At 37.4% G+C, this 26,401-nt stretch overlaps 1 protein-coding gene across 4 annotated transcripts in view; it reads right to left on the bottom strand.

Moving 5' to 3' along the window:
- The window catches only part of UHRF2 (ubiquitin like with PHD and ring finger domains 2), a 96,812-nt gene that overhangs the window by 50,328 nt on the left and 20,083 nt on the right, over nucleotides 1-26,401 (bottom strand). For all 4 annotated transcript variants that reach the window (XM_055698604.1, XM_055698603.1, XM_055698607.1 and 1 more), the window contains exons 3-4: nucleotides 25,731-25,993; nucleotides 9,620-9,838 (exon numbers count right to left, since the gene is read on the bottom strand). In XM_055698604.1, coding sequence (XP_055554579.1) covers nucleotides 9,620-9,838; nucleotides 25,731-25,993 — 482 coding nt within the window. The remainder of the gene's footprint in view (nucleotides 1-9,619; nucleotides 9,839-25,730; nucleotides 25,994-26,401) is intronic.

Raw genomic sequence — 26,401 nt, 5'->3', positions numbered from 1 at the left:
ACCATAAACCAGCAATGTGCCCTTCTAAGCAAACAAGGTCAAATGCCTCCTAGACTGCACTAAGAGCACTGTCAGCAGGTAGAGGGAAGGTGAACCTTCCTCACTACTCAGCACTGATGAAGCCAGGTCTGGGATCCCCAGAGTAAGACATGGGATTACCAGTGTAGTTCTAGAAAAAGTCTAGGAAAATGATCAACAGACTAGCAACATCTTTGATACGAGAAAGAGAAGGCTTGTGCATGGAGAGCTCTTATCCACGTGTAGAAACAGGGAGGCAGACTATTTTCACCAGCGCCTACTGCCAGGACAAGAGGTAACAGGCACAAACATGAATGTGTGAAATTCCCTCTGACCACACAAAACACCTTTTTACAGGGACTATTCAGAGAGGTTGCTGAGTTTCCACCCATAACAATATTCAAAACCAAACCTGACACAGTCCCAAGGCAAACTGTTATAGCTGATCCTGCCTGAGCATCCTCAAGAGCTCCTTTCCATTCTCAATGACTCTTAGATGTATAAATATATTAATATATTTCAACACCACTCCTTTTTATTTATTTTAATAATGATTTTCCTAACATTGTGCTCACCACCATTTTTTCCCCAGAGTCTTTGCCTTTTTGCACTGAAGTTTGTCTCCTTTTCTTCCTCTTCTGTTTGGAATTAGTTTGATCCCAGTGAGTAAAGTAAGTTTGAAACCACTTCTAAAAATCACCCACTAGAAAGTCAAAAGACTGTGTTTCCAAGTATGGATGTTTATTAGAGAAAGGATAGTGTTAAAAGTGCTGAAGATACAGATCATCTTCTGGGAAAACAAACAGAAGTATCAAGATTGAACACAACCCATTCTTCATCTTCAAAAGATACTTTTATCTTATGGTAATTATGAAATGGTTATGAAACAAAACATTCCAAATTTTAACATTTGGTACTTATGCTTTTGTTGTTGTTGTTAAAGCAATTAATGCTTTAACACATGACAATTAAGCAGTTGAAAGTTAAGTTACTGAGTGCAATCCAAACGAGCGATTTCCTTTCCCTCTTGTTGCAATTTATTCCCATCATCTCTGGTCTGCCTGCCATATACCACTGTGCTTCCCAAACCATCTCAGCAGCCCTTAGCTGAATTCCCTTCAGTTTATGTGTCTCTCTTTTGAGCATTGAAGTAGGGGATGCATGTGTTTGGGGGTGGGTGGAATCTAGTATTCTTGATGTAGTCTAGTGCTTAGTAACGGGGAATAATCACTTTCCCCAGTCTCCTGATTATACTTCTCTTCAAACAGCCCCAATACTGTTAGCTTTCGTTACACACTGCTGCCTCATGTTGCGCTTGCTGTCTACCAAGACCCACAGGTTGCTCTCATCAGGGTTGCTTCCAAGCCAGTACTGCTGCAAGCGGCTCGGCCTTCCTAGGAGCAAGAAAAACTTTATCCTTGTTGACTTTCATGAGTCTCCTGTCAGCCCATTCCTCCTGTCTGTTCAAGTCCCTCTGACAGGCAGTACTGCCCTTGAGTTTCCATCAATTTGGTGTCTCTGCAAACTCCGCACTGCATTGCCACTGCCCATCCACCCAGATCACATCATCTTAATCAGGATAGGATACTACAAGACACAGAAGACCTGTTACAAGTTGAGGCAAACATTTATTGCTCTCCCGTTGGCCACAGAGCTAATCATTTTATCACAGAAGGCAGCCAGTCTTGTAAGGCATGATTCGCTCTTGGAAAAAAATTCACCATGGCTATTCCAACTCCTCTTTACATGGCCAGCACTTTCAACAGGGCTGTCCCATTGTTTTCCTTAGACTGAAATAAGGCTGACTGCCAGCCCTCTTTGAAGGCAGATGCAACATTTGCCTTCTGCAGTTTTCAAGGACCTCCCTGATGTCCATAACATTTTGAATATGGTACAGAGGAGCATCACTACAGAATCAGCCAGTACCCTTAGCATACCTTAGATGCAACCCATCTGGTTCCAAGGACTTGCATTAGTCAAGTTCTTGTAAGCACTTCCTGACTCAGTCCTCATTCACTGCAGAAGACTCTCCTCAAATGCCTTCACTAGGCAGAGCTACCAAAGAGACCCTGCCAGTGAATACTATGGCGATGAAGACAGTGTCTGTTGAAACTGAATCATCTGTCTGTTTCATCAATAGACCCATATTTTCCTTATTCAGCCTTCTACTGCCAAAGCACTAGGCAAAGCTCTCTGCCATTGCCCTTGATGTCTAAGTGTCAACTCTAGACAAGCTTTGGTTCTCATAACACCAATCCTTACATGTTCAAAATTCCTCCTTTTTACACTGTCCCTGTTCCCAACTCCTACCTACTGACTTCTTGCCCTGGAGCCAAGTCATCAGTTTCCTGTTCAGCCTTGCCAGTCTTCCAATACCTCTACTAGTTTCTTGAGTACCAGGATGAACTGTCTTCACATTCAGAGGAGGTTGTTAAACACCTGTCAACTCTGCTGAGCTCCTTTACCCTTCATAGTTACCTCCTATGTTATCTCATCAACCCGTTCCTTGAATGAAACTGAAGCCTGCTTTACTGAATTCCAGAATCTATGCTCTGCTACTCTCCTTCCTCAGCTCCATCAGGACCTTGGATTTCAGTTAGTATAGCCAAGGCTACCATCAATCACATAATCCCCAAGCAGCTGTTGATAACAAACATCAGATCCAGCTGCATATCACCCTATTGATCTATCCAGTACCTCTATTAAGAAGTTATTCCTGACATCTTCCAGAGAACCTTTTAACTGCTTGTGTTCCAGTGTTATCCTGCCAGTGGATATCAGGGAATGAGTCGTCCATGAAAATCAGTGCCTGTGATTCAGAGACTTGTGAAGAAGGCTTTGTCTTCTTCCTCACCTCAGGTGGGACTACCACCATGATGTTATTTTTTGCCTCTCCCATGCACATCCACAAGCTCTCTATCAGGCTGTTGTCATGCCACTGAAGAGCTCCTTACATCCAAACGTCTTCACATCATAGCAGCTCCACCCTCTTTATCTTTGCCTTTCCTTAAAAGATTGTATCCATCCATCTCTCACTCCAGTCACGTGAGCTGTCCCATTGTGTCTCCACTATACCAGCATCATAGTTCCACGATTATATGCAGAACTAATTCATCCTGCTGGTTCCCCAGGCTGTTATGTATTTGTATACATGCACTTGAGATGGGTATCCCTCTTCTATCAGTCCCAAGGCCTCTCTTGTTCCCACCGCACTGTACCCTTTGCTTTCCCTGCACATGCTAATACCTCACTTAACCATGGGTTGTAATGTTCCTTCACCACCCAAACGTCTACTCAGGAGGTTGGCCAGCCTGTTGGAATAAATGTTCCTAGTCCTTGATCCTCCAGTGGGACTTCAGGGACAGATGGGAACCCAATTGTGGGTCCCATGATGTTAAAAGTCAAATGCTGGTTGACATGAAGCGTGCAACTAACCACGTTTTCATGCACAGTACTTCCTTGCTCCTTTCCCTTGAGAGGATCTGTCCTCCAAAATCTTACCCTTTCACCAGCAGGACTGAGCAGCTCCCACGTAACTGGGCTACTTAGCTTGAGAGATAATGCTATCTCTAGTAAGGCAGACTTGGTTTGCAACTCAGATTTTGAATTTCAGGATAAAGGAACACTATATTCACAGTCCAAAAGACTCAACATCATTTGAAAGCACCTAGTCTACTTTCCCTCCATTTTGGGAAAGCAAACTGAAACACTCAAACAAACACCAGTTTCTCCATACTGCCAGTTAGGAACAGGCAATGTGCAGGGAAGTAGCACAAAGGACAAATAAATTACTTTTCATGCTCTTTCTTTATGAATGGGGAAGAGGGCAGTATCAAGAGAAAATATCTCTTCTATGTAAGAAAAATAATTACTGGTGAGCAATCTTAAAACTGTAATCCTTCCACTCCTCTCTGGACAACAGAACCTCCTGAAGATCTGTCCTCTTTAAAGCACAAAAACAAAGACAGCAGGAGAATCAAGTGCATGGAGGAATAGCTATGATCTGTGTAGTACCTGGCCATCATAGCTATTCAGAGAGTGTTTGTAAAATGGATTTTTTTTTTCTGAAGAGAAAGAAGGGAAAGGAGAAAGAAGAAACAGGAAAAGAGTATCTGTAATAACAGATACATATAATCAGCCAAATACCCTTCAAAATGTGCTCTTTCAGTTCTTTCTAAACTTGCTGGTTTTCATTTCGTAAGTGCTGAACCAAGGTACTCTATCTCATTTATGACCTTTGTGGAGAGGATAATTACCACAGCAAGTGGTTAAAGGATTCACTCTGCTCATGTGCTCTTCATGAACTATTGTTAGTCAGCTGTTCTTCTGTCTCTCGCATTTGACGGAAGCAACACATCCTGGACACCAACCTTTCTCCAGTCCCAGTAGGTGACAGTGCATTCCAATACCTTCCGGGCAGTTTGTTCTGCACCCCAGACTCCTTTTTTTTTATGTAAGAGGAGGCACTGTATGCTACTCAAAAGTCTCTTTAATAATATTCTGTTCCTGTCTTCATGTCCATTGTATCTTTTAATTCTTGGGTTTTTCCTCAAAAATGAAATCACAATTGAAGCAAGATCAAAAATCTGCACTTTAAAAAGAAACATTTTGATTTCCAGTAAACTTCACTTCTTATGATCAAACAATCATTCTTTTCACACACACACAGACCACCACCCCCAAAAACATGAGTTCTTTTGTCAACAGGATAATTAAGTGGGATCCAACATACTCTTCCTGTAGTTAGAGTTATTCCTGTTAAGAATTGTGAGATTATTACCTAAGGCTGTGTATCACAAAAAGAGCCATCTCTGCTGTGGAGACTAGGGAAAAGCCATTCACAGAAGTGCTTGGGAAGTTCTAGGCATCACCTCTACAGAACCACCATAAAAAATCCCAGCAGGCTTCTTGGACAACCAGAATCTGTCTTGATTTGAACCAGCTGCGTTGATTCAAAAGGAGGCCTCTTCTTCAAAGGAGGTGACCAGCTCCACTGAAGTCATAAGGAGAAGATGAAAGAGGAAGACACAAATTCACCCTTGCAGAAGTTTTGTTGCCTAGAAGAAATAGGCCATTTTTATGTCTGTGCAAGAAAGCTGCAGGCAAGTTCTTCAGCAATTAGAATTCTTATTATTAGGATACCAGCTAACACAGCAGGAAAGTGGTTTTTTTTAAATGGCTCCAATTAAATCTTGTTAATATTCCACATACCAGTAAAATAATGCCTTCCCAGATCAACCAGCAACAGTCACAGATGCTACATTAAAATAAATAAACTGTAAAGTTATTTTAGGTAGAAAATCACACCTCAAACGTATACGAGCATCAGGAAGGGATAAACCACATAGAGAGAAATTCCAGGCCTAAAGGAGAAACGCAGTATGTGAACTACGCTACTGGGTACCTACAAAGTATGACAACTGTGACGTGTTGATTATCACAATACATACTGAGAAGGATAGGATGTATGGTACTCCTATTAGAAAAACAAGTGTCAAAACAAGGGTCATCTTCCAATAAATGTTATTTTTTGGACCAGATCTAGACAGAAATCCACAGAAGCACAAGAACTTTTCAAATCTTCTAGAACAATACGCAAGGCTTGTTTCACCGTTAGTTCACTATTCTGTGATGTGTTTAAATTCTGTACCTTTGCAAAGCTATAGAAGCAAGTATTACAAATTACTTAAAAAATGAGAAGTTAAATATAAACAGAAAAATTTGTTCAAAAGAAGTGACAGGAATACCTAAAAGTAAAACCTGTACAGATAGCATAAAGACTGAAAAAATATCATACTGCCTTCTGAGAACAAAAACATATCAGACACGAATAAAAGGAGTCTAAAAGAAGATAAACAGAAAAATATCCTAAAAAAAAAAAAAAAAAAAGCGGCAAACATTGTGTTCTAATAAGCCCCAGATCTTGCAGGTTACACAGAAAACATAATAAGCCTATTGAAAAATCAGACAGAATGATCTGAACACAAAACAATCCTTCCTTTTTGGGAGCACGAAGCCTCACACAAAAACCTGCAAAACTACAAGATGACAAATGTAAATCGGAAAATCTGGGACCCTTTCTGTTACTTTCCATTAAGGCTGCTTGTGTAAATACCTCAAATTCATTAAATACATAGTCCAAGAGGTGTAAGATCTGCAAAGTGAACAGATTTTACCGACATTCTTGTCTAACTCCAAAGGCTTAAACAAAATACAAGTCTTGGTATTGACAGAGTCCTTGATAACTGAAACATTCAAAGGCTAACTGAAGAAAAGTAAGATATGGTTTTGTCTCTTATTTATCTTGAAATCTAGCAAGGACAAAATGCAAAGCACCATTCGAACTAGTTGGTTTGACCTGGTGGGGTGACTTTGATGATGTAAGCCAGCTCCAATGTTAAAATAAAATGTGACAGTTTGCCTCACAACTACCTATCAGTAACAAGTATTTGATACATGCCTTTTAAAGAGCAAAGACAACAAGTCGCAATACTCTGGAGTACAAATAACTGCTTTCATCATGAAACAGAAGACACTCCCAAAAAAAAGAAACAGAGGATGTTTAAAAATAGAGGTACACCCTGCAAATTTCGTTAATCAGTTCAGAGGTACCACACACACACAGACCATTCTGAACCATATGCATAATCATGAGACCTATGGTCCTAGAGCCATGTATATTCCATTGCGAAAAGCACTGCTGTTTCCCTAGTATTTGTATCTTGGATAGTTTTTAGACATCCTGCATTACATACTTCAGTGGCAATGCAAATAGAGTACAAATGAGAATTACTAATATGTGGTCAACTCTTCTGTATAATGATGACTTTTTATCCCCTGTTCAGTCTCATTTCTCTCTTCGGTAATATTCTCTAATCCACATCAGTTTCCCAAAAGATGAACTTCTGATGACAGACCGCAGAGAACATTTCCTTTAGGTTATGACTGAGACATAAGTAAAAGTAACACCTAACAAATGCACATGTCAACACACAGAGTAAAAAAGAAGTACCTGCAATACCAGCTCCAAAGCATAACTACAAACAGTACGTGTTCTTGTTATTTCCTGCCACTGTGCCAAAGGCTTCACAAATCTTTGTCAAAAGCAACCAAGATCAATAAACCAAACATTCAGCTATTGGGTACAAAACTGTTTTATACAAAGCCTCTTTGACATAACACCAGAAAGGGGAAATAGTCCAAGCCATGAACGTATCTGAAGCAAACCTGAGAACTCTGCCTCCCTTTACTGCCTGCTAAGGTTGTTCTTAAGTAGTACACAAATAATTAGTCATTAATATACAATCAATCAATCAATCACTAACATATACTCATAAAGCACTAAAAATACATTTCACCTTTATTTAAAACAATTAACTAATGCTATCATTATGGTAAGAATTAATGACAACATATCAATAATATAGAATATTCATATATTAATTACATTATTTTAGTCTAAAGTAATATTATAACATAATCATATTATGACTCTAAACTAATTTATATTAAAATATTTTGTAATATGTCTATTACATTAGTATATTAATATATATTAATAAACATTGAAACACTATTTTCTTCTTTTACTGCTAATTCAGAGGAATAACTTAGGTAGCACAGGTGATACAGAATTACTCCTTGGTAAGTATCAGAAACAGCAGGGCTCAGATAACCACTTTCTGAAGACTAGTTGATTATGCATATACAATCTATCAACAAGTAAATGAAGCTTGAATGCTTAATCAGGAAGAAAATTCACTGAAATAAGATTTCATTTGAAAAATGGATTTAAAGTCACCACCCTAGAACAAGATATTTGTTGAATGCCTTTTTCCCCCCAACTGCTTTCAGAGGATAGTACATGCCAATACTACGGGGAACCCCATGGTACTTGTCACAGCAGCCACGGTACTTAAGGTTACCAAACGCTGATTTGAAGCATAACTACCAGCTTATTTAGATAAAAAAAGACTATCCTATAGAGTTCCAATCATCATGAACAAACTTTTTTATTAGCCAACAGGTGTTTGCTTTTGCTAACATATTTTGATTATCACATTTTAATAAATGTGAAGAACTCTGAAAGAATCCATGCAGACAACAGTTTTAGATAATGTTGCCAATGGACATCTGAACTTCATGTAAAGTGGTATCTGGACAGTTCTGTTTGTAGAAGGTCATGAATACTACTTCTGATTCACCAAATGCCATACAAATACTACATTACAATGAAAATCTTCATGTCTCTACATTGGCCTCCATTTCTTAATCTTTCTTCCCTTCGAAGTTAATAATTCAAACTAGGTATTCAATTTCTCCTTGCTTTACATTTAAAGGTTTCCTTTTTTTCTGCTTTACCTACAGAGCAAGTCCATACGGCTGCTCTACCACTTGCATGGTTTACTAAGTCAGCGTCTTTCCTATTTCCCAGTACTAGGTACGATTTCATTTTTTTTAACACAAAATACTGAATTGCACTTGATCGTAAGTCTTATGTGTGCCTTTTCCAATTAATCATGTCCTACACTGTAAGTCTTCCTACAGGTACAACAACTCTCCTTTCTCATGAAAAAACCTACACTATGATGCAACTAGTCCAATTCATTTTAAGGAATATACTCCCAGAATCATGACACTACTCATTGAGCAAATGTCATACATGCCAAGATTAAAAGAATAATTTCTTAGGTAAAAAAAAATCACTTCAGTTCCAGTGTAATTTTAAAATCAGTTTCACTCCATGTAAGTACCCATACATCCCCATCTTCTGCAACGGTGGAGGTGGCAGGTTGGATCCATTTGCTTTAACCCCTTCCGTAACAGAAAAGAGTAGCATTAAAGGAATGAGGAAAGCTAATGAGTAGGAAGGTTACAATGAATTCCTCAAGTAGACTGCCAATGAAGATTGGTCATCTTGTTTGTCCCTAAGAAGACAATCGCACAACTTACTGACAGTAATACCCATATGGATTTCTCCAGAAAACACTGCTCCTAAAGAACTGTAAGTTTTTAATGACAAAGGCAAACAAAGCAAAGATACCCAGGCAAGTTCAGCCACATGAAAACTTGCAATTCCTACATCCTACAGTTCTACATTCTACTTATCAGAAGCTGTAATACCCACATAAATACTTTGTTATTTAAAAATTCAATTAGCTGGTTCAGAAACTTACTCAAATTGTCAGAGATGACTAATACTCAGTGAGACCTACGGGTTCCCAATTAGCTCAAAAATTACTGAAAACAGGTTTTTCAGCTTTCAATAGAATTGAACATATAACATATATAAAAATATAAATGTATAGATATCTAACATAAAGGAATATAAATAAAACACACTGATCAATTTGAACCACAAATACATGAAACCTTATTGTTGCCTCCAGCAATCTCAGGAAATGTAAAAACTCTGACTCACAGCTAAGTCTGCACACCGTCAAAACCATGCACTGTAATTCCATGACTCAGACAGCTGTGGAATTGAAGTATGACATTAAATTTAATCTAGTGATGACTAGTAGGAAAAAAAAAACAAAAACAAAACCCAAACATATTTTATGTATGTACAGATTTTACAAGTTGGTCAAGCAAATCTTACCCCAGCAGAATTTTAGCATGAACCTCTTTGTTAGTCCTTGAGATTTCTCTCAAAGAGGTAATTTCTGCATCAAACCAAAATCCTCTTTCTTCTGGAGTCTCAACATTGTAGTTAACCATCACCACATCACCCACTTTTAGTTCACTCCACTTCAGAATGGTTCTTGCTCTGGGTCGAAGATTAGTGGTGTCCATTTCTACTATGCCATTCTCTGGGTACCTTGAAAAGTAAAACCAACAACAGTAATGATTAACAGTAAGAACTAAGTCACAGACAACATTTTTCAAAAGTCTAAATTTTAAGTGTGCTTTGGGCATGTAAGAAACATAGTATAAAATTCTGAACTAACACGCTTTTGAAAGTTTAGTTTTCAACTAAACACAGACCAGGAATTTGACAAAGCTCACGTGGAAAAAACAGCCTCCTTGAGTTTTCTTAAAAAAAAATAATTAAAAATTTAACCAAATCTGTAAGCAGTGGATGACTTTTTGATTGGAATGCAATCAAATTCAAGGTTTTGGCACACACATGGCCCCAGTTTGCTCACATTAAAGTTAATATTGCAGTTAAAGTGACAATGAAAAAGTAATGAAGATTAAAGCTAGGTTTTTCAACGCAGCATATTTCTAACTTAGCTTTGCTTTCATGCATTTGTTTCATTTCCACCAACTTCAATAACAACACATTTAGGACAAGTTCTTGTTAAAAATTTGACCCTACAAACAAAGCATATCAAATTCATGTGGTGAATATAGTCCAAGCCAACATTCCATGCACCATGTTTTAAAAAATAGTCTAACTACAAAATGTAGTAAGAAAGAAAACTAACACTCTCAATATGATATGTGAGCTAACAAACTGAAAATGTTTCTCCCTTGAAATTACAAAACCAAAAAATCTAAAGAGATAAATGTAGGAATCTTTTCTTCACAACACACTTCTCTAGGCAAGATGTAGTAAGAAATGCAGTATCAAAAGAAATTAATGGTTCACTAAATTAAGAAAATTTTATTTATTTTCACTGAAATTTGGTGACTTTTTTACACAGTACTTTATATAATACTACCTACAAATTGCTAGGGTTTACAAGATTGCTTTCTTCCTCCTGTATTGATGTGTGCCACCACAGCACACATGCAAAAATCAAAGAGTAATGAAAAATTTCTGAAGAGCTCCAATTCCTTTCCAAGTTGATAAAGACTCATTTAGTAGAAGTTAAGATAGTGATATTGACAGCACTACAACTAAAATCCCAATGCAAGAAAAAAAATCTTTTAGGATTTGAGATGTTAACAGTTTAAAACCACAGCTTTCTTAAATCCTCTGTATAAGGCAATTATTCAAATGATAGTAGAGCCTGTGTAGTTTGCACATGTGCTGGAAAAACAGCACAGTGTGAACATGATGAAAACATTGCCTGCAGAAAAAAACTGGCCTGTTGCAAAACACAAAATGCTGAATTAAAACTGTGAGGTTACTTTCTGGTACTATGTGGACTCAAATAAAGATTCTTCCATCATTTAACTAGTACTAGATGAGATCACAGTACAAATTTAACAGAGAAAGTGAAAATAACTCTACTGCCTACAAGCAAGTGCTATTAAAAGTATTCACACTTCCTTCCTAACAAACACTGCCAATGACTTCCATCATGCAGTTATTTGCTCTTGCAAATAACTTGCTTATCTGGCGAAGTTATCTTGCTCTTCAGCAAGAGCACTCATGCTTTACAGTTGTATCTTTATCAAACAGCACTATTAAATCATAATGGCAAAATACTACTCTTACTAATAAAAGTATGTCTGTCACTTTGCAGCATGCCCTCATCATAGTGAACAAGATCATTGGGGAAATCACACATTGTAACTTACTACATTACTACATAAATACTAAAACTACTGTCCTGAACAGCATGAGGCTCTGATATGACTACAGCCTGAAACCAGGGCTATAGCCTGAAAGTCCTGAACAGCTGACTGAAAGCCCGCTGATGTAATTGGAGACATTTTAAACAAGTTACGTTTGCTTTCTTTTATACCTTTTAGTAAATCTAACACAACAGTTTGCTACTACAGATACGGGGGGGGAAGGGGGGGGGGGGGGCACGGTGTCAGCAGCAGCAGCTGAACCTGGCATTCTATCTCCAGGCATTTCTTTTGACCTCTACCATGCAGGTATCTAGACTTTGTCTTAAATCTGTGGGAAAAATTACCTTAAAATTACCTTTTTTGTTGTTTGTTTAAAGAAACATGAAGCACAATAGTTTAAAAGTGGCTGTACCTTTAAATAAACAAATGGCCCAGTAAAAAAGCCCATATCCTTATCTACTTACACATGTTAAATCCAAAGACTTTTTTTTCCCCAACATTTTTGGATCCTAATTATAAAGCCCTAATGACAGGAATTGTATCATACAAAAGCAAGTGCTTGAGATCAAGCCATTATCAAAATGACAGTCTCATATGATTCAACTTTCCACAGTTCCTAAATTTTTTTACTTGGTTTTGTTTCCAATTTGAGTGTGTACTGCAAAGGTAAGATTTGTAGTTTTACTTTTATATCATGCACCTTTCCTATGAGAACTATTACACAATTCTACTATAATAATTATGAACATTGTAACTGTAATATCCACAAAAAACATATGGGAGATTAATCTACAGGTAATAAGACAAAGCAAAAGACAGCTACACAGATAATGTCTACTTTATTGGGTGCCTGAATAATGACGTTGTGTTATAGTACAACAGACTACTGAAATCTTAAAGACAGCTATGTTTGAGCTACTTGTCACTTCCAATCTTCTTACAATAAACCCTTCCTAAAGTTTGGAGATGGCAGCAAGTAGCACACAGTAAATGAAGACCCAGTTTACCTGAACTCCAAAATTAAAATAGGGCTTAAACATCAAGAAACTAAAGACAACAAATAAAAAATAGACATCATTTATGTATACAGTGAAATAATCAAGTGAGAAGTACACATGAGATCAGTGGGATTGCAAAAATAACCAATATACATTTAAAAAGTTCCAGTGTCACTATAAAAATGAAATAAAAAAATATTTCCAAAATCTTACATTTGTAGAAACTTAACTTTGCTCTGAAAAATCTATTCTCTTCTAAAAATAAAATGCCTTCAGGTTCTCTTTTTCCTGGGAGACCTTTGGGCAAATGCAGTTTTTACTTAACAACTACAAAATATTTTTTTCCCCGAATTCAAATATATGTGATCTTTCCCATCCCTATACAATTCAGAACAGAATCTTTCCTACTGTACTGCTGAGGAACTTTTAAGATTGTCACCGTTAATGACTCCACCTCTGTTCTTGAAAGTATCCAATGAAAAAACCCAAAGAAGATTGCTTATCAGCATGACTAGAACAAGATCACTTACCAAAAGACACTCCCTAAGTCCCCTTTTACAAACAGAAAGAGACTAACTGCTTTCCAAAGAAAGAAGAAAGCAGACTCTTCACTGAGTGAATTTTTCCTCACATTGACTAGTCAGAAACTTAAGCTCATAAACTTTGGAAAAAAAAAAAAAAGATAGCTTACAAACAGGTGAGACTTCCCATGTCAGAACTCACCCTTCTTTTGCATCAGGTTTGAGCCATTGAATGTTTTGCTGCTGTGCCTTCACACATAGAAATATGCTTTTATGGGTATCAGTGAATGGTAGCCAATATTTAACTATTCACATTTGTCCATAACTGACACCTCAGGCAGAACAGCAGAAACAGCTTTTGACTTGGGCTCAAAATCACAGAACCATGCTATATATGTTGAGCACAGTACCAGCATTCCTTGTTGCACAAAGTAACAAGTAATCAGTACTCCCACAGTGAACTTTTGCCCTCAAATGTATCTAATGCCACAATTTACCCGAGGATGGAAAAAACACATTCAGGTTAGAAAACGCTGCCACCTCCCTCCATGTTTGTCTTCCCGAAGTTTAAAAAAATCCCACATTAACTTAAAATCTTTTAAATATGCAAGAGTAATATTTAAATACATTATCACAAAATGGGAATAAGTGGACTTAGGTAGATAAACCAAATTATAAAGAGAACAAATAGCATCTTTTAACAAGCTTCAAAAATGAAGTGAAAAACCCATTCTGGCAAGCTATAATAAAGGACTACTGTTAGACGTGAATGTTTACTGAAAGTGTTTTCTTATTTATTGAGTAACTTCTAAAATTCTAAGATGACCCTCAAGAGAAAACAGAAACATTTTCACAGCAGTGTTCTAATTAGACCAGCAAAAGTCTGGTACAGTTGAAATGGAAGATTATATGGCAATTCAACCTTAAAACAATTGTAGACATTTTCTTGATTTTCCATAATTTTCGTTACACCTGGCACCTAATATTGAAAAAAGCAAACATCACAACAGTAAGCATAATCATAACAGTTTAATGAACACCGCCCATAAGACGTCTCATGTTCATCATTAAGCTGTATTTCTCTGTAATTTAATTTTTCCCAGTAATATTTCTAACTGTAAGGGATTTCTTAAGATTTCCTATCTGCGCTGACAGTCTCCACAGCAAAGGATTATCCATGAAGTAAAAATTCCAGTCTCTCTTGGCTATGGCCAGTACCTGCTCATTCCTAAAATGCTCAAATACTAAACATTAGCTCAATGTCAGAATATACACAAGTCTGCTCAATTTACTGAGAAGCTGCAACATACCCTTTAACACTTTTCCCAGCTGTTACCAGAACAACTGGAACTGGAAAGATAAAAGTCTGGAAACAAAAAACAAGACTTCCCCATCCCCTCTCCATACTAGTATGGTAGGGAAAGTTAGTGCAGATTTGCAATTTCTTAAGTTACTACTTTCCAATATAAACAGAATGAAAGTGTAATTTATATTCCCAAGCAACAAACTAAGAAAAGAGTAGTTCAACATACAGCCAGAAATGAAGGAATAGAAGGGCAGAAATAAAATAAGTAAGAAAACAGAATGTGCTCATAGAATAGGCAAATTTGATTAAGATGGTCAACCTGAATAAAACTGCATTCATACCACCACCACCTCTGGACAATTTGCTACCAGAGGAAATAATGAGCATAATTTTGCTGTAGTGTTTTGAAGAAGAGAACAACACTATACTGGAAAAGCATCTAAGCCACAATTATGGAGGGAAGGGGTAGGAAATCACCAGGATAAAGCTGTGGTTTTGCACTTCCAAAAGACAACCAGCAGGCCTGATAATTTGTTATTAAAAAAAAAAAAAAAAAAAAAAAAAAAAAGGTAATATATTTCTAATAGTAGACTGGAAGAAATAACAAATATCAATAAATATAAAAAACAGTCACTTGGAATATGAACAAGTTCTTGAAAACCTTACCTAACAACTAACAATTACAGAATTAAGCAGCTTAAACACTGAGAAACTGTACTAATAGCCTGAAGAGAACATCTTACTTTCCTAATGATTTTAGTTCTGAGTATTAAGCAAAAATAACTTCTAGACTTACACCATTGCACTGTGTGGACATGGATATTCTGAAAGAAGGCAAAGTGGAAACAGAGTATCAAAAGAGAACTTCAGAAGCTGTAAAAAATACATATAAGGTTGAATTCTTAATACAAAACTGTTGTATAATGCGTCTAAATACTGTTAATGTAATGAGAACCAGGTTTACTTTACCAGTTAGCACACAGGATGACAAGTCACAATTACTGAAAGACTTTTTTGAAAAACCTTTCCTCAGGTGTTCAAATCTGTGACTGTGCAAGGAGAATACTTACAGCTAAAGACAAGAAGTAAAAAGAGTTTAATCACATTTTTTTCAGCCAAGTATCAGTTTTATAGAGAAAAAAAGTTTAGCTGTTGACATTTCAGTTGTTCTCTCAAACAACTACTAGGACAGCAAAGTTTCCCTCTCTTCATTTCCTATGCTTTCTAAAGAAGCACAAGAAACACCTTAACTTTCTCCTCAAACTATTTCCTTTTCAGTTTGTGGAAAGTGTCTACATCCTTAGAAATCTGAGCCTTACAGTTAATGCCAGTTGTCTAAACCCTGAAGACTAATACATGCAAACACCCTGAGATTATGCAGCCAGGAAACACACTGCAAATGGGACAAGGAATCTTAGAAGGAATCAAATTCTTGAAATTAAGACCAGTGCTGTGCCAGCTACTCCCACAAAATACTTTAAAATTTTGAACTAATATGCCTAGCCAGCCATATCGTAGTAGCACTCTTTTTTCTAATAAGGACATAAAGAATGAGGACTTGTACATGACCTAGCAGGTCTCCTGTTGTTCTAGCATTGTCTAATTATCTGTACAAAAAGTTTTGAATGAGTAAACAAACTAATCACTGATAACAGAAACTAAAAAACAAAATTAGAGGTACTACAAGCAGTCACTGCGATCAATTACAAAAAGTTTGTTACTGACAGAAGGTCAGAGAAAACATGTGTTTCCCCTTAGGAAACATTTGTCCTCAGAGAAGATTCTGCTAGGCAAATAACACGGTTCTCATTCCTCTTTGTCTTCTAAAATTCTAAAGTGGCCAACATGAACTGAAGATCACAGGTGCCATATAATGAAGCTATGGTCTGTAGCACCCAACATTTCTTCATATTTCTAACCATTAACTCAGTATGCTTCAAAGAAATCACCCCCCAGTCTCCCCACTTCAACTGTTAATAGTGACAGCAATTTGACAGTGTACACCTTCCTGATAAGCATTTTTTCTTTATACACATAAAGCACAGGAAATAAAGTCAAGTGCTTCAGTTAAACATGTTTAGAAGGGATATTTAAGAAATATATTGTGTGCAAGGGAATGCATTTTGGCATTTCTTCACAGAAGACAAAATCGAACTGTTGGCATTACATACTTTTACTAATGCTGCTCAAAGCAGCTGCCTCTCAAAGAAGTAGTGATTGTTTCCCTTGTTCTGCCCCCATTGTGCAGCCACTGAGCAATTTCATTTGATTGGATCAGTAACACAAAAAAATATTAATATTCATTTAGTGAACACTACTTTTTAGATAAATTAGGAAGCAAGAACACTTCACTGTACAGCCACACAACCATCAAATTCAATGCAACTTTGATGTACGTAGTCAGGAAATAAGGTAAGATGAAGCAGCAGTGGCCACCCCATCTGACCCGTGGCCCATAGTGTCTTTTGGTCTCCAAAATCAACTTATCATGAAAAGTGCTCCCTGTGTGAATTCTCAGATACATTCTATTAAATCCCAGCCTACTACCTTTATTTGAACATTCCACATTAAAAATATTCTGAAAAACATACCTGTTAAGCAAGTCTAACCTTCAAACCATTCCTTAAGAAAGGAATAGCAAGTTTAAGACTATTATCCTCTTGACGATCTCTTCAGCTAAGGAGACACTTTCAAGGAAAAAAGAGATTATTTTTCTTGAGCAGGCAGTATTATAACTTTTATTCTCATTTCTTCAAAATATTCTGTACTCTCCAGCTATCTATCTGTGTCTTGCATGTTACTTAGCACACAGGATAACTAAAATTTTTGACTTCTATGACAACACAGCGAAATCTTAATTTTCTTAATATATGTGTGTATGTATATATACACATACATACATACACACACATGCACATTTTTAAAGAAAATGCAGAACCGTATATAAATAAATGATTTTTCAAAAGTCACTGACAGTCTGGACTACAAATAACAAACGAAACTCACCTGAAATAGGCAAGACTCTTTTGGTAAGGATAATGGTTACAGCAGGACAGAGCATTTTAGAATGCCAGGCTATCACAGTCTTCCAAACAAAATGCCTTATAATTTTTTCTAATTTTGTCTCCTGTCTTTATAAAAACAGAACACCAGCAATACCTTTAGCCTCCATTGGGAACTGTTTCTCCTCACACCACTTTCAAGATGAACTTCTCTTACTGTCTGCAACCCTGATTACTCCTGAATAAACAGAATAGATGTGTAAGAAAAGGGTTTAAATGAAAAAAATAATCTTCTTGACAATAAGAACTCCTCTTGTACTTAAAAGACCTTTTTCTCCTGGCACTTAAAGACTTTTCAAAGCTCCTACAACACAAAATAATATAGGAATAAATGTTTTCCATTTGAGCAGGATGAGATCTGGGGAACATACAAACATTTAAAAAGAAAACCAAGAAGAAAACCCAGAAGTATTTCAAGTAGGATCCCTCCCAACTTTTCTCCTCCTAACCTTTTTTCTTGCTCTGTTCCCCATCTGTTCAAATAGTTTGTTGCCCAAGCTCCTATTCTTGTATCTCTTTCAGCTAGCATGAGGCACCTATGCCTGTAACATGACTCAAACAACTTAGAAGCACAAGCAAATAAGCTTCAAATGGTAAAAAAAGACAGCCAACCTTACAAATGGTTCTCAGGAAGACACGGAAACAAAAATGAAAACACAGAGGAGTACTGAGTTGACAGATCAATGCATTATAGTAGTGTTTAACAGCAAACCTTCCATGTCGGAATGCAAGTCACCACTGACAGACTGATATAACAGGATCAATACACTTTACACTTAGGAACACAGGAGTCTAACAGGCACCCCAGACCCCTGAGATCAGTGCCCTTTTAGTACAAATTACCACATACACTAAACTTTTCCTGTACTCCATTTATGACCTGAGGGTCTAAGATTACTGTGGTATTTTCCACAATAATTTTTATTTTTATGACACTTCACACAGCTTATGGAAAGCTAACTGGCTAATGAGGGACATACTGACCGAGGCTTGCAACTACAGTAATGGCATACATACTGTATATACATATATATACATACATAAATATGCACACAAACACGTATGTATGTACATACTGTACATACATACAGTAAAGGCATATGTACATGCCTTTACCTTCAAAGCAGGCTGTCATCTCTTTGGGGTAAGGAATGTCTTTTTGTTAAATGGTCTGTGAAGTTGAGCACAACAGTAAGTGAATTTATTCTTGAGGACTACAGGTCCTAATTATAATAGCTCTTTGTTTAGATGCAACAGCATCAGCAACTGAAAAGACAGAAGCAGTAAGAACAGACATCTTTTAACTAGATACTGAGGAAAATTAACACTGTTCTTAATTCTTCACGCTGAAATGGACTACTCACCAGTAATTTTATTTCTCAGAAATTACTCAAATTTACTCTGTAAACAAAACTGCCTCTGTAACAGGCACAGATATGCGCATGTTCTTCTCTACCCATTCCTCCTGCCCTGTATTTTTGGTACAGGAACTGCGCACAAATGCGTCACTAGCAGCAACTACATAACTGAGTTCTCTACAACAAACAAGGGTCAGCATAGCCTGAGTGCAAATACAGTGTCACTTTAGGAAAGCCACATTGATGATTATGCATGCTTTGCCCAGCTATGGGCGAAGTTCACCCATTCAAAGCTGTTTTGTCTGCAGAAAACAGCTGTTGGTTCTGCTTTAAAACCTCAACAACATACAGGCTCCAGGACAGATAAATGATGCACATGGAAATGATACCTCAAAGGAACTAGTTGCTCTTAAGTACCCTCCTAACTAACTACACAACAGTCTATAGGCAAAGTCAGTAGCCCCCCACACCCACAGTTTAGACTGAGTGGGCTTCTGATTTCTTCACTACGCAGTAATTACTGTAGGATCACATCCAAGGACAGCAGTTTGTAAACACATATAATAGGCAGTACTAATATTCTACAGATATCCAGAATGGCAACATTCTTTAGTAATGTCAGTTAGAAGTACACTGCAACTTAAGATCTGCCTTAGCAGTCTTGCAACAGATTTTCAAATTCCCAGCATCCAATAAGACCATCTCTTAAGACCACTGTATCCTTTGATCTTCCAGTTAGCAGCACAAAGAGACACGGGGACTATTTGAAGTAATTTGTCCCAAGCACGCTGAATCATGCTTGTTCTATCCAACTTACTAAAAGTTATGCAGTTTAATAAGAGTAAAGGAAAGCCAGTTTTCTAACAAAACTCAGGAGTTTGAATCTCAGTTTCAGTCAAAACCTAGACTATGTCCCAAAAGAAATCTTGCAATATTGATTAAAAACAAACAAACTAACAAAACAAAACCCACCAAACTAACACTGAGACTCACACGCAGGCTGTCATTCTTCCTTTAAAAGTGAGAGAAATCATGGAAGTCAACTTGCTGAAGAAGAGAAGTAGCAAGCTGGTTGCCACAGGCTCTAAAGGTTAACATCAACTATCAGTTTTCTACTCCATTGAAGATGAGGCTCTTCAGCATTGTCTGCATCTGAGACTGCAGTATTGTCACCAAACCCAGAAGAAACCCTAACCTTAGTAAAGTGCAAAGAGAGAAGCCTAGGAAATCCACTGAAAGATGGTGTACTGATATGGAAGCAAGGACTAACATCATAATGCTCAAGATCCATCAGGCAAACAGAAGTATCAACCGAAGAGCTTCTCTTTGAAGAGGAACACTACTGGACAAGAACCCTAGTGTACTTGGAAACTTACGCCCATCAGGTTAAAGTCTTCCTGTTCACCGAAGTCTGTTTTAGTAAAATGCAACATAAAGAACTGGGGGGAAAAAAATCTGTTCTTAATGAATCTACTGTTAGAAATACTCTAACTTCTGCCCTGCAGATCCAGGAACTTGTTAAAGCTTTTAGAAAACCTCACTAATAGTAACGGCCATTGGGTACCTAAATTGCCAGAATTAGGCTAGGCATGTAACTCACCTATACAGTGCATCCTACCTCATACTGCTTCTCAGAAAGGCTTTTTTCCGCATCGAAGACAAAACATCCATGTAAAATTTTATGGATCATAAAAACATCCAACACACAACTTATACAGGACAGACACAGACTTAACTATAATCTCTTGAGGTGAGAAACAAAGAAACCTCAGACTATTTCCAGATCTGCAAGAGTTCAGAGAGCCTTACTCCTCAGCTCATATTAAGCATGAAGTAAATAGATAATCCCTCTTGCTAAAGTATCTGGTTCCCTAGAATAAATAACCACAGTGTACTATGTGACACATTATGCAGATATTACCTAAAGGTTTAAACTAAACTTCTCTGTTGATTGATAAAAAAACGAGGGCTATCATCAGCCAAACACAGCAGCCCTGAAAAAAAAAGTTATCTACACTTTAGCCATACTGAATCTATACTTGCGTATAGGTAAGCACACTGACATTTCTCAGGCTGCAGAAATATACAGCCATCCTGTGAGAGCTTTCTAATATGGAAGGCCTTCATTACAAATGACTCTTAACAGGAAAAGGAAAAGACAGCGTGTTTGTAAATCAGTAATTCTCTCCACTGATACTTCAGGGAAGAGCTAACACTCAGTGACAGAACTGTCTCCCTGGAACAGTAGCCTATATCCAGTGCTGCACAAGCAACAAATATGAAATAAAACTGAAGAAAAGGGCAAATTTTCTTATGACACAGCAATGTCCTTATGGTGCCACATTAAGCTGCTGAAGTGTCCCACTCCTGACTTAGAAGCGATTCTTAAACAAGCTGTGGTGGAGAGACTACCTACAGTTATCTCAGTTAACTTCAGGATCTAAGCATGTATTGGATTCCTCTTGAGTCCTTTCAAATAAGGATGCGGCTTCATTCTGTTCAAGACAGGTTCACATCTTCTGTATTAAAAGACAGTTACTAGGAGCAGACAAAAGCAATGTATGATAGCAGCGTATGAAACTTCACAGCACACCCTTGACTTCAAAATCTTTAATGGTTCTTTGTGATACTAACAAATACAAAGATGAAATGGAAATACAGTGAACAAAGTGCCAGAAGAGGAGGAAGACAATACTGTCAGAAGTAGAAACATACCTGTAAACAATGCTGCCTTCAGAAACTGAATGCAGAAGAAGGACTATCAGGCAAACGCTACGTAGCCACAACTGGATTCCAGGAGACTTGGTACTTACTGACACTCAGCATTGATAAAGCTGATCTTTGGTCTCTTTCTCACTGATGAAGATAGGGTTCTTAAGCATCACAAGCCTTTTACACCTTTGAGCCTATCAAGAGCTGTGACTCCAGTTTAATCTGGAACTGAGAAGTTCTCTTCCTCTGAATGGCACTAGGTTGTCTACAAACAGAATGATCTCTCTGCAGAAACGTGGGCCTTACAACTACTGCAGCAATTTAGTTAAAAGCTAGGCATACAGCCTTGGGGTGTGGGCTGTAAAGGGAGAGGGAAACCACAACACCAACTAACTCAACTAACCCTGTTGCCTATAAAAACAAGTAGCATCTCCTATCTGCAGCAGTCACAGCTGGTTGAGAGCTCTGTTTAGCCCTAAGACAGTTACCTCTTTGAAACTAGTATAAGCTCTTGCCCAGAAAGGTTAATTTCTATTAATCATACTGCTTGCTAGAAGAGCTCTGCCACGTTTTTCCCCTTCACATTCACTGTAACTACACTATTTAAACAAGAAGTGGAAAGAAGAGAGGACCAAATGAAAACTCAGCCCCCCAGAGGAAGTACACTCCTATGAAAAGACGGATTAGAAAAAAGTGTGTTTTACCAAACCTAAAACTGCAAAACATATATAAGTTTTGCACAGAACTTCTGACATGTAAATCTAGCAGCACCACTGCTAAAACCAGCTTTCTAACTTAAAGGAAGGACAAGTACTGCTTCATCCTTTATGAACAGCTGCTCTTAAGAAGTGACCTCAAAGTTACTTGGCTGAGAAAGAATTAATGATTGATTGGATTCTTAACTTCATGGGACTATCAAATGTTTCCAACTAGAAAAGCAAGGCCAGAAGACCATCAGACTTCTTGATGCTGTTCCACCTGCTTTCAAAGAATCAGGTGTGGATCATACAAGCAAGCCAATACAGATCCAGACTCCTCAATGCACAGTTGCAGGACTATGTAGAACCCCTGGCTGCGGCAACATTATCCCTCATTGAATCTGGCGGAGGGAGGATAAACACACCATAATTTCTGGACACATTTTGAACAAAAATTCTTAATAAGTTCTTCATGCTCTTTGACAGATTTTCTTCCACCCCAAAAAAACTTCTAAGTAGAGAGAAGTGTGGTCCAGTATAAATAGGCAATTAAGCTGAAGGTGAACTTTCCTGACAAGCACAGCCTAAGGGAAAATTACTGAGGTGAAGCTTCACTTTTGGATAAAATTCCCAGCTACACAGTTCTGAGATAGGTGGTGTCGAACAACAGGTAACTCAGTCCTGAATTTATGAATACAGTGTCAACACCCATGGGACTGCTAAAAACAACAGTTTCAGGACTTCATTCAAGTCAAAACATGGATCTGTGTATTCTGGAGACACCAAGGTGAGACAGGCCTGCCCTAGAGGACTTCACTGCAAAAACTGGGCCTATGATGATGGAAGACCTAGTCCTGAGATGGGGTTTGCACAGATTTCTAGTACCTCCAACATAAACACCACTATTAGCATCACTGGTTCCAGCCATCAAGAGACAGCGGTGGCAGGAAGGATGTTTCTTGAACTTTTGTTTTGGGGTTTTTTTTGGTTTGGTCTTTTGTTTTGGGCTTTGGGGGTTTTGGGGGGTTTTTCTCAGGTGGCGGGGGTTGCAGGGGTGGGGGTTGTCAGACTAAGTCTCCCACAACACATGGTACAGTAAAGTACACTTATTATTCATCACAATGAAGATGTGCATCAGAGTCAAGGGCCTGGAGCAGACCAATTCAATGCACTATAGGTGACCTACTCTCAGCTGTAACCCTCTTTTTGGTGATTTTTTTTGCCAAACTGGAAGGATATAACAGGCAGAGAGGGAGAACCAGTCTGGAAACTGAGCATCGGTGACGATTTGAGAAGTTGTGGGCCTGTATGCACATCTGACACATAGTCCCTCCAATGTATTCAAGTAATTTTGATGGCTTCACAGGCACCAGGCTTATATCATAGACCATTTTTGTTTTGTTTCAGATAACCACACGTGTTTTCATGTCTTGCACAAATATACCTGTTGTAGGCAAAGCACAGCTGAAATTATGTCACCCTAGAAAATAATGACCTCTAGAAAATAAAAGGGAAAACATCTTCTCCAAAACAACACAGCCAGGATGGACTAGAGAATGCCAAGTACACCTGGCAGCAAAATGCAGTGTCTAAACCTAAAGAGGAAAACACCCAGGAACAGATAACTGTGCAGAAGAAGAAAGTACTTCAGTAAAACATGAACCTTGAAGAACAGGAGTGAAGAGATAAACAATTTCTGGAGCAGAGAACTGTATGGCAAAACACACCATGACCTCCCTATTGATCCACATCAAGAATACAGGTAGCAGGATACACACGTGGTCTACAGACACCAAAGGGGTAAACACTCGTATATGAAAACAAAGTGGTATGAGTGCACATATAACGTGTATTCGTACGGTAGCTAGTTAACACTACAAGGAAAAAGTGGCACATTGAAAGACTTTTATCAGTAACATTCATCAAAAACCAAATCACTGATAAATGTACAAGTCTGACTTTTCAGAAAGCCTTCCAATAGTTTTTCTTTCCAAAAGCTCAAACTTCCAATACTTTTGATCAGTTAAAGAACTGTGAGGTCAATGACTACCTTGCAACACTGCGTTTCTAACATTTTGTGGGCTAAGAATACACAACTGCTATACATAATCTTACAGTAAGAGTTAAAAGACTGTCTCCACCTGATGAAAGGCAACAGCTAGATTCTGAACTACACAGAGAGGTCAACCTTCTTTTTTTTCTTTAGCATGAATATGCCAAAGAAAAATCAGACCTGCTGTGAAAAATTTGCTACTTCTGTACTCGTAACTCATGAAAAGCAACAGTATCTACAAAAAAGGGACATAATTTCACTGCAATAGTTACACTTACCGTCTCAGAAATGTTTCCCCATGGCTAACTTAGGTATACCCATACTATTGTAAAATTAGGTAATCTTAAAGTCAGGTCTTTGAAATCATACCAAAATAGACATGTAGTCTGAAGAGAAAATATTTTCATTTTGATCATACTGGTTGGCCAAGTTATTTTCATGTATTTCTTGCAATATTCAATGAAGTGTTTACATTTCTACTTCCACCTCAATAATTCTCTTAACATTTGAAGTACATAACTTACACAGTCGCAGACACAGAATCTGAACTCAGTTAAAAATGCATGAAGTTGTATCTGCTACTAGTAAGAGCAACAAAGAAGTTCTCTATGTAAGGCAGAATCACAGTTACAAATTAAAGTAACAGAAGTTGAGACAGCTGTTCTAAAAACATTATTTTGGAAATCTGTATTTAGTTAATACTGAATATACTTAGCATCTTTCTACCTTAACCTTACATTGCACAAACTACAGTATTTTTCTAATGTCAGTACCAAAAATTAAAAATCCTCAACTCATTCAAAGTTTTATTTGTTTAGAAGCTTTAACTTAAAATGTTTTAACAGGTATTTTAAAATATCTGGACCAATTTCTCAAGCAAACAAAGTGTGTAAAACCTGCTCATAAGTAAGAATTCCCCCCCAAACTCTGCATTTTCTACCCACATACTGCAGGCTCTGGAATTTGATTTTACTACAGAAACAAAAAACACAACCCACCCTTAATACCCTCTCTCCAGTTCAGAATCAATTTCATGCCCTCAGTCACACAGATCTTTGTAACAAACCTTCTACTGTAAGTGCAGACCTGTAATTTTGTGCACAGTTTTTCTATTTGGAATAAAATTGATCCAAATCAAGTAACAAAATTTGCTCTCATGAGAGTTCTCCTTCACCTCCAATAAGAGGAATTGAATATACACATGGAATAGTTAAAAAAAATTAAAACAATACTTTACTTAGAAAAACCCACAGTAAAAATTCAGTTAGATAGCTTCCTTTATCTTATGTAAGGATGGATTTTGTTTCATAAAGACAAATTAATTCTTGACAAGTATTTAGGCATGAAAAATACCATTACTCCCAATGTATTAACTATATCCAACTGAAAAGTGTCATAATTTTTTAAATAATTTTTTTCTTGGTTGCAATATTGAACTTGCTTTCTTTGATTCCAAGCTTCTTCAAGAAATTCTTGGTTTATACAAACCAAGCAACAATATGTGATGTCCTCAAAATAGTATCAGGATCACTTACTCATCGTACTTGATATGATAAATAGCTTCTTCATCAGTGTCCATACAGTCTGAATAAGATGTGGATGGCGTACTGTCCAAATTATTTGCATTTTCTCTAGAATGATCTTGACTTAAGTTTCCATTAGTCCTTTTGTAAGTGTTACCACTCTTTCCTTGAGCTTTACCATTCTTATGTCCCTTTGTTGCTCGGGTAACATTTTCTATATGCGCTTCAAACCAGGCTCCAATGCTGACATCACGAGCATCTACCAATTCATTTATCTAAAAGGAAAAAAATCAATAATTAATTAATGCTTATTTTATATAATCCTAATTAAGAAAAAATAATTAAGGCAACTTAGTATGCTACTACTTAAATCTGTCACCAGTAGAACAATCGGCTCTAGTCACTAGCTGAGCCTGAGCAAGTTCAAGTAACATGCAGTCATGAATGTGTTGCGTTTTCAGGATTTTATTACTCTTCCCTCATTAAAATCTAGTATGAATACAATCTGTATGTAATTTTAAAAAGCTTTTTTTCCCCCCATCCTCCAATCTGAATCTTTTTTATTACCTTTTCCTCTTCACTAGTTGTTCTTTATGGCTAAAATAAGCATACACAGCATTAAAATACTAGCTTGCAACCAATGGATTTAAAGACTTCCCTGAGCCTCCAATGTGAAATTATAA

The sequence above is a fragment of the Falco cherrug genome, chromosome Z, assembly GCF_023634085.1.
Source record: "Falco cherrug isolate bFalChe1 chromosome Z, bFalChe1.pri, whole genome shotgun sequence".
Classification (NCBI taxonomy): Eukaryota; Metazoa; Chordata; class Aves; order Falconiformes; family Falconidae; genus Falco; species Falco cherrug.
This window is presented reverse-complemented; position numbering and strand designations above follow the sequence as displayed.